A 20,094-nucleotide genomic window follows, 5' to 3' on the forward strand; every position below is an offset into this window, starting at 1 on the left:
AAGTCTGTGTGCATTTCCGCCGGTCATATAATGCCAGTGCTCGGCTGACGGACCTCCAAAAGGAGTTTAACCTGCCCAAGAACCGCCTAATCTGTGACATGCCCACCAGGTGGAACTCAACGTTGGCCATGCTGCAGCGGCTGCACACGCAGCAGAGGGCCATAAATGAGTACCTGTGCGACTATGGCACCAGGACAGGGTCAGGGGAGCTTGGTTTTTTTTCCCCACGCCAGTGGGCCATGATCAGGGATGCATGCACTGTCCTGTCACCATTCGAGGAGGCCACGAGGATGGTGAGCAGTGACAGTGCATGCATCAGTGACACTGTCCCCCTTGTCCACCTGTTGGAGCACACGCTGCGTGGAATAATGGACAGGGCACTTGAGGCAGAACAGAGGCAGGAAGAGGAGGACTTCCTTAGCTCTCAAGGCCCCCTTTATCCAGACAGTGTTCCTGCGTGCCCGCCGATCACACAGGAAGAGGACGAGGAGGAAGAGGAGGAGGAGGAAGATTGTGTCAGTATGGAGGTGGAGCCTGGCACTCAGCATCAGCAGCAGTCTTTAAGGGATCAGTCCCAAGAAACACATGGACTTGTACGTGGCTGGGAGGAGGTGGCTGCGGACCATGTCGTTCTTAGTGACCCAGAGGACTCCGGACCGAATGCCTCAGCAAACCTACGCTGCATGGCCTCCCTGATCCTGCAAAGCCTGCGTAAGGATCCTCGTATTCGTGGTATCAAGGAGAAGGACCAATACTGGCTGGCAACCCTCCTTGATCCACGTTACAAGGGTAAGGTTGCGGACCTTATCTTGCCATCGCAGAGGGAGCAGAGGATGAAACATCTTCGGGAGGCCTTGCAGAAAGGTCTGTGCAACGCGTTCCCAGAGACTGGGAGGTTACAAACTCCTGTTTCTGGACAACGTGTTGCTGAGGCTTCGGTCAGTCAAAGAAGGAGCGGTGGAGAAGGTGGCCGTCTGACCGATGCGTTCAGACAATTTTTTGGTCCGCAGCCCCAAGGTATGATCGGTTCCAGCAACCATCGCCAGCGTCTGTTTTACATGGTTCAGGAATACCTAGGGGCAAGATCAGACTTGGACACCTTTCCCACCGAAAATCCTCTGGGTTACTGGGTCTTGAGGATGGATCACTGGCCAGAGCTTGCACAGTATGCAATTGAGCTACTGGCCTGTCCTGCATCCAGCGTTCTTTCGGAACGCACATTCAGTGCTGCTGGAGGCGTGGTAACCGATCACAGGGTGCGTCTGTCCACCGACTCAGTCGATCGGCTGACCTTCATAAAAATGAATGAGTCTTGGATCACCACCAGCTACCAAGCACCTGATGCTGATGTAACCGAATAATTTTTTTTGAAATCTCAGATCCCTTCAAAGACTGCCTATGCTGATGCTGAGTGACTATCCCTGAGTAATTATCCTCTTCCTCCTCAATCATCACGCTGATAGCTTGTAAGAACATTTTTGGTTCTGGGCGCCACCACCAGTGCCTAAGGCACAATTTTTCAGCCCCTGTTTAACAGGGGTGTGTAATTACAATTTTTGATGTAATACTTTGCAGCAGGGCTCGTTCCTGCATTCCAACTAGAGTGTCTGTGAGGGGTTGCAGTGTTGTGGCACCAGCACCAGTGCCTAGGGCCCAATTTTTCTGCCCCTGTCTAACAGGGGCGTGTAATTACAATTTTTGATGCAATACTTTGCAGCAGGGCTCGTTCCTGCGTTCCAACTAGAGTGTCTGTGAGGGGTTGCAGTGTTGTGGCACCAGCACCAGTGCCTAAGGCCCAATTTTTCTGCCCCTGTCTAACAGGGGCGTGTAATTACAATTTTTGATGCAATACTTTGCAGCAGGGCTCGTTCCTGCGTTCCAACTAGAGTGTCTGTGAGGGGTTGCAGTGTTGTGGCACCAGCACCAGTGCCTAAGGCCCAATTTTTCTGCCCCTGTCTAACAGGGGCGTGTAATTACAATTTTTGAAGCAATAATTTGCAGCAGGGCTCGTTCCTGCGTTCCAACTAGAGTGTCTGTGAGGGGTTGCAGTGTTGTGGCACCAGCACCAGTGCCTAAGGCCTAATTTTTCAGCTCCTGTTCAACAGGGGCATGTAATTACAATTCTTGATCTAATATTTCACAGCAGGGCCCTGTGAGGGCTTACAGTGTTGTGGCCACAGCAACACCTAAGGCCCAAATTTCTGCTGAGTATATAGGGCAGGACCCTACTTTCAAACATCTAACTTACAAACGACTCCTACTTGCAAACGGAAGGAGACAACAGGAAGTGAGATGAAATCTACCCCTAGGAAGGGAAATTCTCTCCTGTAAGAGTTAATATGGGAAAACAAGTTCTCCTTTCCACTGATGCTTTCCAATCCTTGTTCCACAAAAAAACCCAAATTTTCAAAAAACATTTTTCATTGGGACAAAAAAGTGAGGTGAAATCTTCTGAAGAGGAGGAAAGACAGCAAAACAAATGTCACAGGGGTGATAACCCTTCCCTATGTTTTCCAAAAAGCTTAGAAAAGATTTTTTGGCTGGAGCTAAACACGTTAAAAATGTTCAAAATTACAAACAGATTCTACTTAACAACAAACCTACAGTCCCTGTCTTGTTTGCACCGCCTGTATACTGCTGTTCAGAGTATATAGGGCCTGGTGGCCCCACACCTTTCCTTATTTTAATTTGGGTGCGGGGTTCCCCTTAATATCCATACAAGACCCAAAGGGACTGGTAATGGACTGGGGGGTACCCATGCCGTTTGTCTCACTGATTTTCATCCATATTGCCATGACCCGACATGACATTAAACCCGCAAGCAGTTTTAAATGAGATTTTTTCCTTTAAAAATGACATTTGGTGCAGGGACTGTTCTAAACATGGGAAACACGCGTCACTTTACAGGCATACTATAGACACCCCCCAGGTACGATATTTAAAGGAATATTTCACTTTTTTTTTTTACTTTAAGCATCATTAAAATCACTGCTCCCGAAAAAACGGCCGTTTTTAAAAGTTTTTTTTGCATTGATACATGTCCCCTGGGGTAGGACCCGGGTCCCCAAACCCTTTTTAGGACAATACCATGCAAATTAGCCTTTAAAATGAGCACTTTTGATTTCGAACGTTCGAGTCCCATAGACGTCAATGGGGTTCTAACGTTCGTGCGAACTTTCGGTCCGTTCGCGGGTTCTGGTGCGAACCGAACCGGGGGGTGTTCGGCTCATCCCTAGTAAGGGGGGTCTTTTCGCAGTCATCAATCTAAATGAGCCATTTTCCCTTCATTCTCAACATAAGGGAGGCCTTTTGCTAGTCATCACCAATCTAAAGGAGCCCTTCTTCCTTGATCATCAATGTAAGGGGCCTTTTCCCAGTCATTAATAGGGATGGGCTTTATGTTCGGGTCAAACATGAGTTAGACTTGAACATTGGCTGATCACCCGTTCGCTGAATAGCGAACAATTTGGGGTGTTCGCGGCAAATTGGAAAGCCGTGGAACACCCTTTAAAAGTCTATGGGAGAAATCAAAAGTGCTAATTTTAAAGGTTAATATGCAAGTTATTGTCATAAAAAGTGTTTGGGGACCCGGGTCCTGCCCCAGGGGACATGTATCAATGCAAAAAAAAGTTTTAAAAATGGGCATTTTTTTGGGAGGAGTGATTTTAATAATGCTTAAAGTAAAACAATAAAAGTGTAATATTGCTTTAAATTTCGTACCTGGGGGGTGTCTATAGTATGCCTGTAAAGTGGCACATGTTTCCCGTGTTTTGAACAGTCCGAGAGCAAAATGACATTTCTAAAGGAAAAAAAGTAATTTAAAACTATTTGCGGCTACAATGAATTGTCGGTCCGGCAATACACATAACAGTTAATTGATAGAAACAGCATGGGATTCCCCCACAGGGGAACCCCGAACCAAAATTAAAAAAAAAATGCGTGGGGGTCCCCCCAAATTCCATACCAGGCCCTTCAGGTCTGGTATGGATATTAAGGGGAACCCCGCGCCAAAATGTTTAAAAAAATGGCGTGGGGTCCCCCTCAAAATCCATACCAGACCTGAAGGGTCTGGTATGGATTTTAAGGTGAACCCCGTGCCAAAATTTTTTTAAAAAATGGCATGGGGTCCCCCCAAAAATCCATACCAGACCCTTATCCGAGCACGCAACCTGGAAAAGAGGGGGGACGAGAGAGTGCCCCCCCTCCTGAACCGTACCAGGCCACATGCCCTCAACATTTGGAGGGTGCTTTGGGGTGGCCCCCCAAAGCACCTTGTCCCCATGTTGATGGGGAGAAGGGCCTCATCCCCACAACCCTTGCCCGGTGGTTGTGGGGGTCTGCGGGCAGAGGACTTATCGGATTTTGGAATCCCCCTTTAACAAGGGGACCCCCAGATCCCGGCCCCCCCTGTGTGAATTGATAATGGGGTAAAAATGTACCCCTACCATTTCCCAAAAAAAGTGTCAAAAATGTTAAAAAAAGACAATAGACGTTTTTTGACAATTCCTTTATTAATGCCTTATTCTTTCCCCGCTTCTTCTTCCATCTTCTTCTGGTCTTCCTTCGGTGTTCTATTTCTTCCTCCATATTGTTCTTCCCCGCTTCTTCCTCTATCTTCTTCCGCTTCTTTCTCCAGTATTCTCGTCCGGCATCTTCCTCCGGTCTTCTTCTTCTCCGCTTCATCCTCTGTATGATCCGCCTCAGTGGGAGTCTCCCGCTTTGTGACGCTTCTGTTCAGGTGACAGCTCTTACATAACGGAGGCCTGGGCCACCCGGTGATCCCACCCCCCTCTGATGCACGGGGACTTCCCTATGGCTTTCCCCGTGGTATCAGAGGGGGGCAGGGTCATTGACCCCGTCCCCCTCTGACAACACGGGGAAAGCCATAGGTTAGTCCCCATGCGTCAGAGGGGGCAGGGTCACCAGGTGGCCCCGCCCTCCGTTATATAGGAGCTGTCACCTGAACATATCCATCACACAGCAGGAGACTCCCATTGAGGTGGATCATAGGATGAAGCGATGAAGAAGAAGCCGGAGCAAGATGCTGGACGAGAAGACTGGAAGAAGAAGTGGAGGAAGATAGAGGAAGAAGCGGGGTAAGAAGAAGATGGAGGAAGAAGAATACCGAAGGAAGACCAGAAGAAGATGGAAGAAGAAGCAGGGAAAGAAAAAGACATTAATAAAGGTATGGTCAAAAACTGTCTATTGTCTTTTTTTAACATTTTTGAAATTTTTTTTGTGAAATGGTAGGGGTACGTTTGTACCCCATTACCAATTCAAACAGAGGGGGGCCGGGATCTGGGGGTCCCCTTGTTAAAGGGGGCTTCCAGATTCCGATAAGCACCCCGCCCGCAGACCCCCACAACCACCGGGCAGGGGTTGTGGGGATGAGGCCCTTCTCCCCATCAACATGGGGACAAGGTGCTTTGGGGGGGCTACCCCAAAGCACCCTCCCAATGTTGAGGGCATGTGGCCTGGTACGGTTCAGGAGGGGGGGCGCTCTCTCGTCCCCCCTCTTTTCCTGTGGTCTGCCAGGTTGCGTGCTTGGATAAGGGTCTGGTATGGATTTTTGGGGAGACCCCATGCCATTCTTTTTAATTGTGGCGCGGGGTTCCCCTTCAAATCCATACCAGACCAATTTAAAGGAACCCTTCTTCCTTGATAAAGAACGTAAGGGAGACCTTTTCCCAGTCATCACTAATCTAAAGGAGATCTTTTTCGATCAATGTAAGATGGGCCTTTTCCCAGTCATCAACAATCTAAAGGAGCCCTTTTCCCTTGATTATCAATGTAAGGAGGACCTTTTCCCAGTCATCGCCAATCTAAAGGAGACCTTTTATCTTGATCCTCAATAAAGTTGGGGGAACGGTTCGGCCCGAGCATCAATTTGGGCCGAACATTGGCTGAACATAGGTGGCCCCACCACCTTCTGACGTCACGGACTGGTGCATGCTGGGTCAGTGATGCCATAATTGGGCAGTGCTACCAGGTGACGTAGCCCGGTGGCCCCACTGCTTCCCTATATTAGAACTGTCAAATGGCTTAGCCTGCAGTAGGCGGCCATAATTCATGGACGTAAGGAGCGTTCTTTTTTTAAATTTTTCGGGTGCTAGCGGTAGCGCCATGCTTGATGATGGATTTATATCAGGGGACAATGTCTTTTTATTTTTTAATAAAGGAATTGTCAAAATCTGTCTGTGTTTTTATTACTTTTGACACTTTTTTGGTGAATGGGTAGGGGTACTATACCCCATACTCATTCACATGGGGGTGGGATCTGGGGCCCCCTTGTTAAAAGGGGCTTTCAGATTTTCAATAAGCCCCTCACCCGCATATCCCCACGACCATCAGCCAAGGTTGTCAGGAAGAGGCCCTTGTGCCCATCAACACCCACCCACCCATGCCCCCATATTGAGGGCATGTGGCCTGGTATGGTTCAGGAGGGGGTGGGCTGCGGTCCCCACATATTTTTTTTTTCTTTTGCATGGCAATTGCAACCACAAGCCATTTTAAATGTGATTTGACTTGATTTTTTTCTTTAAAAATTTCAGTTTTGCTGCTGCAGATTCTATACATCGTACAGATGTTCCACGTTACAGGAAGATTAAGGGGACACCCACCCCAGGCACTATATTTAAAGGAATTTTTCATTTTTATTGTTGCACTTTAAGCATCATTAAAATTACTGCTCCTGAAAAAAGTTTAAAAAAAAAATATTTGCATTGATACATGTTCCCCAGGGCAGTACCCAGACCCCCATACCCCTTTTATGGCCAATTACTTGCATATAAGCCTTCAAAATTGGCACTTTTGATTTTTCCTATTCGGCTCCTATAGACTTCAATGGGCTTCACATTTCTGGTTAGAACTTTTCCCCAGTTCGGGAGTTCTGCTGTAAAACGAACAGGGAGGTGTTAGGCCAATCTCTAATCCTCAACGTAAGAGAGACATTTCCCAGTCATCACCAATCTAGAGGATCCCTTCTTCCTTGATCCCCAATGTAGGGTGGACCTTTTCCGAGTCATCACCAATCTAAGGAAGTCCTTCTTCCCTGATCATCTAAACAAGGGGGAACTTTTTCCAGCCTCTAAGAAAGCCCTTCTCTGATCTCCCATCTGCAAAAGTATTTCACTCACTATCAATGTAAGAGCGCAATACACATGTGGAATCAATGAGAGGTGTTCTGTTTCAAGCACCGCTTTATGCACTGACATACCACCTTTAGGCCTCAGTACATCTGAACCATATGGTCACCTGCCTAAAAAGCACCCCCCACAGACAGCTTAACTCTCCAATAAGATGGGTCAGTTTATTCCAACATAGCTTTACTTGATAAAAGGTAATTGTCAGGACCAGAACCCACAATCCTCTGCTGCATCCAACAATAGCTCTTCTTGCTGAGCCACCTGAGATACTGGACAGCTCCTTGTCTGATCCATTGGAAAACCTTGTCCTGTCCCTCGTTTTTGGAGAACTCCTTGCTCTTCCCATGAACTTCCTATTCAAGCCATGTCTGTGCCCTTCTCCAGCCAATGTCTTGCTCTTGTTTCTCCTGTTGCTGTCTATATCTTCATTACCACTTGTCACTGACCTTGGCTTGTTCCTAAACTATGTTTCCACTTGATCCCAACCTGCAACCATTTGTTACTAATGTTTGACTTGTCCCCAATTTGCAATCATTTGGCTTGTTTAATGACTACGCTTCTGCTTGATCCCTAACTCCTATATCTGCTACTCGACCCCGGCTTGCTCACCCCCTTGTGGTGCCATCCTTAGGACTGCGACCTGGTACTAGCATGCAGCAAAACCCATCCCCACCATTAGGAGCTCTGGTGAATACCAGTTAGTGCTTAGACCCTGCACTATGAGCCGGTGTCATCCACCAGGGTGACCTGATTATGTACTTATGCAGCTGGTAAGGTGGGAGCCTCTCTACTGCCGTAACTGGTTTCTGAGCCTGATCCCTGACTGTGACAGCAATACATGGATGTTCTCCGGTCAGGTGTTTTTATACAATAATCTTCTACACCATGTGCCCACTATGACAAAGAAGGGAAGGGTCTATCAAAGGACTAAATCAACTAATCCAAACATGCAGGTAAATTGGATTGCACCATTTCAGCATACAATAATAACTAATTGTTGTTACACTGGATTGCCACTAGATGTCAGAAAAAAGATATTTATACATTACATAATGAATGCAAAGTGATGGATTCACAAATGTGTTCCAGAATAAGAGAAATTTACCTAAGATTGGAGCAGCTGTAAAGGGCAACCAATCATTTTCAACCTGATTGGTTGTCATGCTTAGCTGCTCTGGATTCTGACTACTTCAGTCTTAGTAAGTTCCCCCCCCCCCCCCCCATTGAGTTTAGTGTCAGTTATACAAGTTGTTGTAATACAGAGTGCTTCCTGATTATTCTCTCTTTTCAGGTGAGGATGGGAGGGGCTTGGAGTTGCACTTCGGTAAGTTTTTGTTTCAGAATAACAAGGGAATTAAATTGTACACTGCCAGACTCTCATCCTAATACTCAGCCCCCCTCTCTGCAGGCTCCATCTGTCCGGGCGGCTGGAAGCAGATAGGCGAGACGTGTTACTATTTCTCCACTGAGAATAAAGTGCGATACAAGGCAGGCGAGGACTGCAAGAAGAAGAACGCCACCCTGGCCAAAATACAGGAGAGTGACTCCATCTTGAAGGTACAAAACCCAAAGGACCCGTTATGGAGCAATATCATACATAACAATACATTATAATACTTATCACACATCCCACACACAGATAAACTGTTTGGACCCAACACCCTCACAAACAGCATCACTTCCACCATTTCATCCCTTAAGGCATTACATTCTACAGAGTAGAGCATGGAAAGCTCCCATTGCATTATGGGAAAGGAACTTTCCTAAGCTTTAGATTGCAGAACATGTAGCATGTTCTATCACAGAAAGGGTGGTACTTCCTGCAATGATTAGGGACTGATGCGGCCATGTAATATATAAGCCGAGCATGGGGCTGGGAGGTAACGCAGAACTGAGAAGATTGTCTCACATATATTACTCAGAAGTGGACTGCAGGTCCTACCTGGATGCATGCCACCATGAATCAATAACATAAAGTCCACCTATACCTCCAGGTGCTTCACCCAAAACTCATTCATTTTGAGGTGGTATTACCACCAAATTACAGTTTCCTGCCTGTTGGCTTTTTTGGTCAATAATGTCACCCAGCATCACCAGCTAGCTTGTTGACATTCAGAAGCCCACCTGAACCTCTGGGTGCGTCACCCAGAAGTCATTCATTTTAAGATAATATTATTATTACCACCAAATGACAGCTTCCCGCCTGTCGGGTTGTTTGGCCAATGGTGTCACCCAGTATTACCAGCTAGCTTGTTGACATTCAGAAGCCCACCTGAACCTCCAGGTGCTTCACCCAGAAGTCATTAATTTTGAGATGATATTACAATTACCACCAAATGACAGCTTCCCACCTGCTGGCTTGTTTGGCCAATGGTGTCACCCAGTATCACCAGCTAGTTTGTTGACGTTCAGAAGCCCACCTGAACCTCTGGGTGCTTCACCCAGAAGTCATTAATTTTAAGATAATATTACTATTATCACCAAATAACAGCTTCCCGCCTGTCGGATTGTTTGGCCAATGGTGTCACCCAGTATCACCAGCTAGCTTGTTGACATTCAGAAGCCCACCTGAACCTCCAGGTGCTTCACCCAGAAGTTATTCATTTTGAGGTAGTATTACTATCGCCACCAAATGACAGCTTTCCACCTGCCGGCTTGTTTCTCAATGATGTCACCCAGTATCATTGGCTGGCTAGTCGACATTCAGAAGCCAGTAGGGTAGCTGTCCATTAGTGACAGGAATTTGGCAGGCGAGGATCATCGTGTCAAAGAGCTTTGTGATGGAGGGTAATAACAAGGGGTAGCCATTCATATAGTCAGGGAGGTGGATATCTGGGGGTCCCTTAATCTAAAGAGGGCCTCCAGATTGCAATTATCCCCCCTCCTGTGCAGACCCCCACATCCGCTGGTCCCCTAGCAAGGTATCCTTCCAATGTTGAGGAATGTGGCCTTGTATGGTTGGTGGGGGCTCTAGCTGTCCCTTCCTTTCGTGAATATCCAGGCTGCATGCTCAGACAAGGGTCTAGTATGGATTTTGTTGAATAGAACCTGATTCACTGCTTTATAAATACACCCCTTAGCTCAGGTAGGCTGACAGTGGGTGCCTTGTGAAATGCTGGGCACTGCTAGAATGAGCCTCATGGGGAGGTCCTGGAAATAAATATCTCCCCTGATGCACAGTTGTGTAGCTTCACATGGTGCTCCTTACAGAATGGGTGCCTAATGGGGCATGGAAGTGGCTGCCTTTGGAATAAAATATTTTTCCAATTTTCCCAATAAATAGCCTTGTATGCAGTACTGGGACCAGGTCCTTTAGCTCTCAGGGCATCAGCAAAGGTTGCAGGTCCTGCCTTTTTTGCCCCATTCCTGCTAAACTGCCCAAGGAAGATGCCTCTCCTGATACCCCTCGGCCCAGCCCTGCTTATCTGTAGTGAAATAAAACAATCATATGTGATACTTTGTTATCTTAAGTAATGACAAAACTATTGCTGAATCCATAGGCCCATAGCAGAAATGTAATTGCCCCAGTCTATAGGCGGTGTACAGGTATCAGAGCTCAACAGGGTAATAAATGTGTGAGTTATTATTTGTAGCTTTTATATGGAAGATATAAAGTCTTTCTTCAGGCAGCATTTGGGTCTCATTGAGGCACATTTCTTTCATCTCATCAACAAAAAGAATAGGGTGGGGGAGGGTTAGGGTTTTTTTTTTTAATTTGGAATATGTATAAAAACTGCTGATGTTCTTATAGCACCCAACTCAGGTTCATCTCCTGTCATTTAAAACTGCTTGTGGCTTTAATGTAATGTTGGGTCCTGGCAATATGGATGAAAATCAGTGAGACAAACGGCTTGGGTACCCCCCAGTCCATTACCAGGCCCCTTGGGTCTTGTATGGATATTAAGGGGAACTCTGCACCCAAATTAAAAAAAGGAAAGGCGTGGGGCCCCCAGGCCCTATATACTCTGAACAGCAGTATACAGGCGGTGCAAACAAGACAGGGACTGTAAGTTTGTTGTTAAGTAGAATCTGTTTGTAGTTTTGAACTGGTACATTTTTAAAGTGTAGCCCCAGCCAAAAAATCTATTTTTAAGCTTTTTGGAAAACATAGGGAAGGGTTATCACCCCTGTAACATTTGTTTTGCTGTCTGTGCACCTCTTCAGAAGATTTCACCTCACTTTCTCATCAAGGAGGGTTGCCAGCCAGTAATCATCCCTCCCCTTGATACCACGAATACGAGGATCCTTCTGCTAGGCTTTGCAGGATCAGGGAGGACATGCAGCGTAGGTTTGCTGAGGCATTCGGTCCAGAGTCCTCTGGGTCACTAAGGACGATATGATCTGCAGCCACCTCCTCCCAGCCACATACAAGTCCATGGGTTTCTTCGGACTGTAAATGATCCCTTGAAGACTGCTGCTGATGCTGAGTGCCAGGCTCCACCTCCATGCTGACACAATCCTCCTCCTCCTCCTCGTCCTCTTCCTGTGTGATCGGCGGGCACGCAGGAACACTGTCTGGATAAATGGGGCCTTGAGAGGTAAGGAAGTCCTCCTCTTCCTCCCCCTGTTCTGCTTCAAGTGCCCTGTCCATTATTCCATGCAGCGTGTGCTCTAACAGGTGGACAAGAGGGACAGTGTCACTGGTGCATGCACTGTCACTGCTCACCATCCTCGTGGCCTCCTCAAATGATGACAGGACAGTGCATGCATCCCTGATCATAGACCACTGGCGTGGGAAAAAAAAACAAGGTCTCCTGACCCTGTCCTGGTGCCATAGTCGCATAGGTACTCATTGATGGCCCTCTGCTGCGTTTGCAGCCGCTGCAGCATGGCCAATGTTGAGTTCCACCTGGTGGGCATGTCACAGATTAGGCGGTTCTTGGGCAGGTTAAATTCCTTTTGGAGGTCAGCCAGCCAAGCACTGGCATTATATGACCTGCGGAAATGCACACAGACTTTCCTGGCCTGCCCCAGGACATCCTGTAAGCCCGGGTACCTGCCCAAGAACAGCTGCACCACCAAGTTAAGGACATGAGCCAAACAGGGCACATGGGTCAGTTGTCCCTGTCGGAGGCCAGAGAGGAAACCACCATACCTGGCTTAAGCTGGTGTGGCGTCAACCATTTCTGAACCTGTCCCTGCAGAGCTGACAGAATCTCTGCCCCAGTGTGGCTCCTGTCCCCAAGCACACCAGCTCAAGCACCACATGGCATCTTTTTGCCTGCGTGCTTGTGTAGCCCCTTGAACGCCTACAGTGCACCGCTGGTCCTGAGGACAAATCAGCACAGGAAGAGGCCATGGAGGAAGAAGAGGAGGGGGTGGAGGAGAGAGGTGTGGCAGAATCACCACTAGTAGAATTTTGGAGGCGTGGTGGTGGAAAAACCTCCAAAACTACTGCACCCTGTCCTGCATCCTTCCCAGCTGCCAGAAGAGTCACCCAGTGCGCGTTGAAAGATAGGTAACCTCACTGTCCATGCCTGCTGGACCATTAGTCAGCGTTAATATGAACCTTACCACTGACCGCCCTGTCCAGCGAGGCGAAGACATGGCCTTCCACATGCCTGTAGAGAGCCGGAATCAACCTTCCGTGAGAAAAAGTGGCGTTTGGGAACCTGCCACTGAGGAACCGCACATTCCACAAACTCACGGAAGGGGGCAGAGTCTACCAACTGAAAAGGCAGCAGTTGAAGTGCTAGCAATTTTGCCAAGCTAGCATTCAACTGCTGCGCATGTCCATGGCTGGGAGCGAACTTCTTTTGGCGGTGCAGCAGCTGGGGCAGGGAAATTTGCCTCGTACAATCTGACATCGGTTTATCGATAGCAGATTGCCCGCAAGTACTTGGCTGTGACACACCTAATCCTATACCTTCATTTCTCTCAGTGCAGGTTTCAGAGAGGACTGAAGGTATAGTAGGGTTGGAGATCCCAGCTGATGAGGAGCAAGGAGAAGTCTGGTTTGTTTTTTGGTGTGGGTCTTTTCGGTACGCTTGCCAATGAACTGCATGGCAGGTCGACAGATGTCTGGTCAAGCATGTGGTGCCCAAGCGGGTGATGTTTTTTGCCATGCGACATACGCTTGAAACATATGTTGCAAATAGCAGCGGTGGGATCTGATGCACTTGTCTCAAAAAAGGCTCACACCAAAGAACTTTTGGAATAATGTGCAGAGACAGCAATGCCCTGCACATGCGGAGCTCTGCGGTGTGATGCAGTCAGTGTGCTGCCCTTAAGCTGGCCCCTGGAGGGCATCCTGCCTCATTGGAGATGTGCCTCCTCCTCTCTCCTATCAGGCACCCACGTAGAGTCAGTGACCTCATCATGCCCTCCCTCCTCATCACTGGAGCAAAGCTGGCAGTATGCTGCAGCTGGGGGAACATGACTGCCAGATTGATGTCCTTCTTGGGCACCCCCTCTCTCTGGGCTCACGTTACTGCCTTCCTCTAGCTGGGTACCATCATCGGAGCCTTCAAAACGCTGGGCATCCTCCTGGAGCATGTACCCAAAACTGTGGTCAAACAGTTCGGGGGACTCCTTGGGAGGACATGGTGGGGCTAGGGAAAGAGTGACTGATGCCATTGAGCCGAGGGAAGAGGCAGCGTTGGCAGCTGCTTTGCCAGACAAAGTACCCTGACCCTGGGTGAGAGAGGATGAGGAGGATGAGGACGGCTTAGTCATCCACTCTACCAAGTCTTCGGCATGTTGCGGCACAACACGGCCAGCTGCCGAAAAAAAGGACAAGCGTGTCCCACGGCCACGTGCTGATGAGGATGCACCGTCTCCACGACCAGCACTGTTGCCTCTAGACAGAGAGCCTGCTTGCCCTCTTTTATTGTCTTGTGACTGTCTGCCTCTCCTTGTTGGCCTTTCAGACATACTAATGGCCTGCAGTAAGATGTAGCTGCACAAAGCTGGGATGTATATATATATATATATATACTGATACTTGAGCTAGCAGAATCAACTGCCTGCCTGTAGTATTATTAGTATGAGAACACCAGCAATTTTCTTCAGGTAGCTTTAGGTGCACACTGTGCAGAGGACACAGTACACTAACTGTAAATACTGCAGCTGCCTGCCTGTGGTACTAATAGGATCAAAAGAACACCAGCAATTTTCTTCAGGTAGCTTTAGGTGCACACTGTGCAGAGGACACAGTACACTAACTGTAAATACTGCAGCTGCCTGCCTGTGGTATTAATAGGATCAGAACAACAGCAATTGTCTTCAGGTAGCTTTAGGTGCACACTGTGCAGAGGACATAGTACACTAACTGTAAATACTGCAGCTGCCTGCCTGTGATACTAATAGGATCAGAAGAACACCAGCAATTTTCTTCAGGTAGGTTTAGGTGCACACTGTGCAGAGGACACAGTACACTAACTGTAAATACTGCAGCTGCCTGCCTGTGGTATTAATAGGATCAGAACAACAGCAATTGTCTTAAGGTAGCTTTAGGTGCACACTGTGCAGAGGACGCACTACACTAACTGTAAATAGTGCAGCTGCCTGCCTGTGGTATTAATAGGATCAGAACAACAGCAATTGTCTTCAGGTAGGTATAGGTGCACACTGTGCAGGGGACGCAGTACACTAACTGTAAATACTGCAGCTGCCTGCCTGTGGTATTAATAGGATCAGAAGAACACCACTAATTTTCTTCAGGTAGCTTGAGGTGCACACTGTGCAGAGAACACAGTACTCTAATGCCCAGTACACACGATCGGACATTGATTGGATATTCCGACAACAAAATCCATCGGATTTTTTCCGATGGATGTTGGCTCAAACTTGTCTTGCATACACACGGTCGCGCAAAGTTGTCAGAAAATCTGATCGTTCTGAACGCGGTGACGTAAAACACATACGTCGGGATTATAAACGGGGCAGTAGCCAATAGCTTTCGTCTCTTAATTTATTCTCAGCATGCGTTGCACTTTGTGCGCTGGATTTGTGTACACACGATCGGTATTTAAATGATCAGATTTTGTTGTCGGAAAATGTTATTTTCTGCTCTAAAAACTTTGTGTGTCGGAAATTCCGTTGGAAAAAATCCCATGGAGCCCGCGCACGATCGGAATTTCCGACAACACAATCCGATCGCACTTTTTCCGTCGGAAAATCCAACCATGTGTACAGGGCATAACTGTAAATACTGTAGCTGCCTGCCTGTGGTGCTAATAGGATCAGAAGAACACCAGCAATTTTCTTCAGGTAGCTTTAGGTGCACACTGTGCAAAGGACACAGAACACTAACTGTAAATACTGCAGCTGCCTGCTTGTGGTATTAATAGGATCAGAACAACAGCAATTTTCTTCAGGTAGCTTTAGGTGCACACTGTGCAGAGGACGCACTACACTCACTGTAAATACTGCAGCTGCCTGCCTGTGGTACTAAAAGGGTCAGAAGAACACCACCAATTTTTTTCAAGTAGCTGTAAATACTGTAAAAACACCTGCCTGCCTGTCAGTAGAAAGAGAATAACAGGAACGGATCTAGCTAAACTGAATACAGTATATATATATATATATATATATATATATACACACAACACCTAGGATTCATATGTATATACAATACACTGTAAGTGCAGCTAACTGACTCGCCTGCCTACTCTATCTAACTTAAATCAAATGACACTGTCTCTCTGTCTATCTATGTCTCTCTCCACCGCAACACACTACACAAGGCCGCCACGCAGGCGGCCTTATATAGTGTGGGGCGTGTACTAAACCCCCTGAGCCATAATTGGCCAAAGCCACCCTGACTTTGGCAATTACGGCTCTCTGTACAGACGGCGCTGTGATTGGCCAAGCATGCGGGTCATAGTGCATGCTTGGCCAATCATCAGCCAGCAATGCACTGCGATGCCGCAGTGAATTATGAGCCGTGACGCGCCACTCAAAGTTGGCGCGAACGGCCCATTACGTTCGCAATTCGATGAACGGTCGAGAGAGATTTGTCATGCGGTTCACTCAAATTTTGCACTTAGCCAAAGGGATTGAGAGTTTCTGCCTGTTATGGGCCTTTGCTAAACTAGCAATATACTATTAGTTCCCTCAGGAGTCAGCAGGAGGTGTACTTAGAGGAACTAAGAGTGTGCAGGAGGAAGTGAGAAGAGGCGTTTGTATATAGGGAGGAAGTTGTCCCTGAAGACTTGTTTGTTGTAACAATCCATGACCCCTCACCCTATCCAAGTTATCATCCCCTAATAAAACAACAAAACGAGCCAAAGACTGATTTCTGTGTCCGGATGAGAGAATGAAATGTGGTGTGATTGGCTGTGCATCAGTGGGGAAGCCAAAACTTCAGCAACTCCTGTGGGGGGTAATGCTACGTGTGTTTTCTTAGTGGAGATACTATGAATGCAGTTGCTGCGTTGACAACCAGGAAAAGCAAATATTGGAGTGCAGCTTTCATCCTCGGGTGTCTGGAAATCACACTGGTCTTATTTTAGACACAGTAATAAATTCAGTATACACGTAGAACATGGAGCCCAACTAAAACATCTCAATTTTGGATTCCAGATGATGATTAAGAAGGATGGGAGAAGTTTCTGGATTGGTTTAAGAAGGACTGATGGAGCTTGGAAGTGGTGGGATGGCAGCGTCCAGTGAGTATTGACTGTATGTACTGTCCTTGGTAGAGTTGGTCCGAACATCCTCCAGTTCGGTTCGCACCAGAACTCCTGAACGTGTAAAAAGTTTGGACCCGAGCCGCAAACTCTATTAGTTTATGGGACCCGAACATGAAACATCAAACGTCCCCATTTTGCACGGGGGAATGGGGGAACTTTACATTATTTTTTTCATTTTATTACTTATTTTTATTTATTTTTATTTTTACACTGTTTCTTTAAAATTGTTAAATCAATTTTATTGCTGTCCCAAGGACTGTAAACATCCCATGTGACAGCAATAGGCAGTGACAGGTCAACTTTATGGAGAGATCTGGGGTCTATTAGACCCCTGATGTCTCCTCTGCTCTTACAAGCCTGTGATCACACCAAGATTGGTGTAATCAGATGCCTTCACAATTTAAAAATGGCGCTGTTTACATCCGTGGAAACCGGAAGTGACAAAATACTAGTTGCTTCTCGTTTCCCATAACATAGAGATGGTTGGGGACCTCCCGGTCTTCAGTTAGCTCTATGGTAAGTCAGCTGAACCGCCAGCTTCATTCCAGGCTTTTTTTGCCAGTGGGATGGTAGAGCCCGGAGAGGCACCAGCGGGCAGCGGGAGACCCCTACCACTGCCTGCAAAAGCAATCCAGTGACTAATTAGCCACTAGGATGGTTTTTACAAAAAATACCAGTATTCTTCTTTAAGGGGGGGAGGGGTCAGGTGGATTTGGATCCATCAGCCATCACTAAAGCTGAGAAATCCATCATCCCTTCACAAATGATAAATACACTTTATAACGTTCTCCTATCACACTAGAGAGATGATAACAATGTTCTCTTCTTATAGGATGGATTTCGGGTCCAGTACATCAGAATGGTGTGCCAAGGCCTCGCCTGCACTGCAGAGTCAGTCCTGCGCTAAGCTACTGCCCTGGATCTGCCAGAAAAAAGGGCGGAAATGTAGATTGGAGGAGGAGGATCTCCGCTGTGTGGGGGAGAAGATTGGAGTTCTCGGAGAGAAGATACAGGAACTGCCCTTGCTATAAAAGCCCCTGCCCCTGTCTTTCCTGACAACTTCTTCCCCCAGCATTCCTTCAATGACAATGTCTTCCCCCAGAATTTGTTCCCTGACAACTTCTTCCCCCAGCATTCCTTCCCTGACAACTTCTGCCCGAGCATTCCTTCCCTGACAATTATTTCCCCAGCGTTCCTTCCCTGACATCTTCTTCCCCCATCATTCCTTCCCTGACAACTTCTGTCCCCATCATTCCTTCCCTGACAACTTCTGCCTCCAGCATTCCTTCCCTGACAACTTCTTCCCCCAGCATTCCTTCCCTGACAACCTCTGCCCCCAGCATTCCTTCCCTTACAACTTCTTCCCCCAGCATTCCTTCCCTGACAACTTCTGCCCCCTGCATTCCTTCCCTGACAACTTCTGCCCCCAGCATTCCTTCCCTGACAACTTCTGCCCCAGCATTCCTTCCCTGACAACTTCTGCCCCAGCATTCCTTCCCTGAAAACTTCTGCCCCATCATTCCTTCCCTGACAACCTCTGCCCCCAGTATTCCTTCCCTTACAACTTCTTCCCCCAGCATTCCTTCCCTGACAACTTCTGCCCCCTGCATTCCTTCCCTGACAACTTCTGCCCCCAGCATTCCTTCCCTGACAACTTCTGCCCCAGCATTCCTTCCCTGACAACTTCTGCCCCAGCATTCCTTCCCTGACAACTTCTGCCCCTGCATTCCTTCCCTGACAACTTCTTCCCCAGCATTCCTTGCCTGACAACTTCTGCCCCCTGCATTCCTCCCCTGACAACTTCTGCCCCCAGCATTCCTTCCCTGACAACTTCTTCCCCCAGCATTTCTTCCCTGACAATTTCTGCCCCCTGCATTCCTCCCCTGACAACTTCTGCCCCCAGCATTCCTTCCCTGACAACTTCTTTCCCAGCATTCCTTCCCTGACAACTTCTGCCCCCTGCATTCCTTCCCTGACAACTTCTGCCCCAGCATTCCTTCCCTGGCAACTTCTGTCCCCAGCATTCCTCCCCTGACAACTTCTTCCCTCAGCATTCCTTCCCTGACAACTTCTGTCCCCTGCATTCCTTCCCTGACAGCTTCTTCCCCAGCATTCCTTGCCTGACAACTTCTTCCCCAGCATTCCTTGCCTGACAACTTCTTCCCCAGCATTCCTTGCCTGACAACTTCTTCCCTCAGCACTCCTTCCCTGACAACTTCTGCCCCAGCATTCCTTCCCTGACATCTTCTTCCCCAGCATTCCTTGCCTGACAACTTCTTCCCCAGCATTCCTTGCCTGACAACTTCTTCCCCCAGCATTCCTTCCCTGACAACTTCTGCCCCCTGCATTCCTCTCCTGACAACTTCTGCACCCAGCATTCCTCCCCTGACAACTTCTTCCCCCTGCATTCCTTGCCTGACAACTTCTTCCCTCAGCATTCCTTCCCTGACAACTTCTTCCCCCTGCATTCCTTGCCTGACAATTTCTTCCCCTGCATTCCTTGCCTGACAACTTCTTCCCCAGCATTCCTTGCCTGACAACTTCTTCCTCAGCATTCCTTCCCTGACAACTTCTGCCCCCTGTTATCTGAATCCAAATTATTGAACAAATTTGAAATTTGAATTTATTTCCCCATGGGCCCAAACTACTATCACATCATGTGACGTCATCCTAATGAAATAAATGCATTTGTTAATATCAATATCATTTTTTTTCAGATTTGTTGACATTCATTACTATGTCTATTCAGAGATTTGTATACAGTGGGGACAGAAAGTATTCAGACCCCCTTAAATTTTTCACTCTTTGTTATATTGCAGCCATTTGCTAAAATCATTTAAGTTCATTTTATTTCCTCATTAATGTACACACAGCCACCCATATTGTACACACAGCACCCCATATTGTACACGCAGCACTCCATATTGTACACACAGCACCCCATATTGTACACACAGCACCTCATATTGTACACACAGCACCCCATATTGTACACACAGCACCCCATATTGTACACACAGCCCCCCATATTGTACACACAGCACTCCATATTGTACACACAGCACCCCATATTGTACACACAGCACCTCATATTGTACACACAGCACCCCATATTGTACACACAGCACCCCATATTGTACACACAGCCCCCCATATTGTACACACAGCACCCCATATTGTACACGCAGCACTCCATATTGTACACACAGCACCCCATATTGTACACACATCACCCCATATTGTACACACAGCACCCCATATTGTACACACAGCACCCCATATTGTACACACAGCACCCCATATTGTATACACAC

General features: G+C 47.5%; 1 protein-coding gene across 1 annotated transcript in view; it reads left to right on the plus strand.

The window, feature by feature from the left end:
- Positions 1–19,481, plus strand: part of LOC141123564 (uncharacterized) — a 62,668-nt gene extending 43,187 nt beyond the window's left edge. The window contains exons 6-9 of the mRNA XM_073612063.1: positions 8,437–8,469; positions 8,554–8,702; positions 16,671–16,756; positions 17,613–19,481. Coding sequence (XP_073468164.1) covers positions 8,437–8,469; positions 8,554–8,702; positions 16,671–16,756; positions 17,613–17,811 — 467 coding nt within the window. The 3' untranslated portion in view covers positions 17,812–19,481. The remainder of the gene's footprint in view (positions 1–8,436; positions 8,470–8,553; positions 8,703–16,670; positions 16,757–17,612) is intronic.
- Positions 19,482–20,094: the final 613 nt, after the last annotated feature.

The sequence above is a fragment of the Aquarana catesbeiana genome, linkage group LG01 (genome assembly GCF_042186555.1).
Source record: "Aquarana catesbeiana isolate 2022-GZ linkage group LG01, ASM4218655v1, whole genome shotgun sequence".
Classification (NCBI taxonomy): domain Eukaryota; kingdom Metazoa; phylum Chordata; class Amphibia; order Anura; family Ranidae; genus Aquarana; species Aquarana catesbeiana.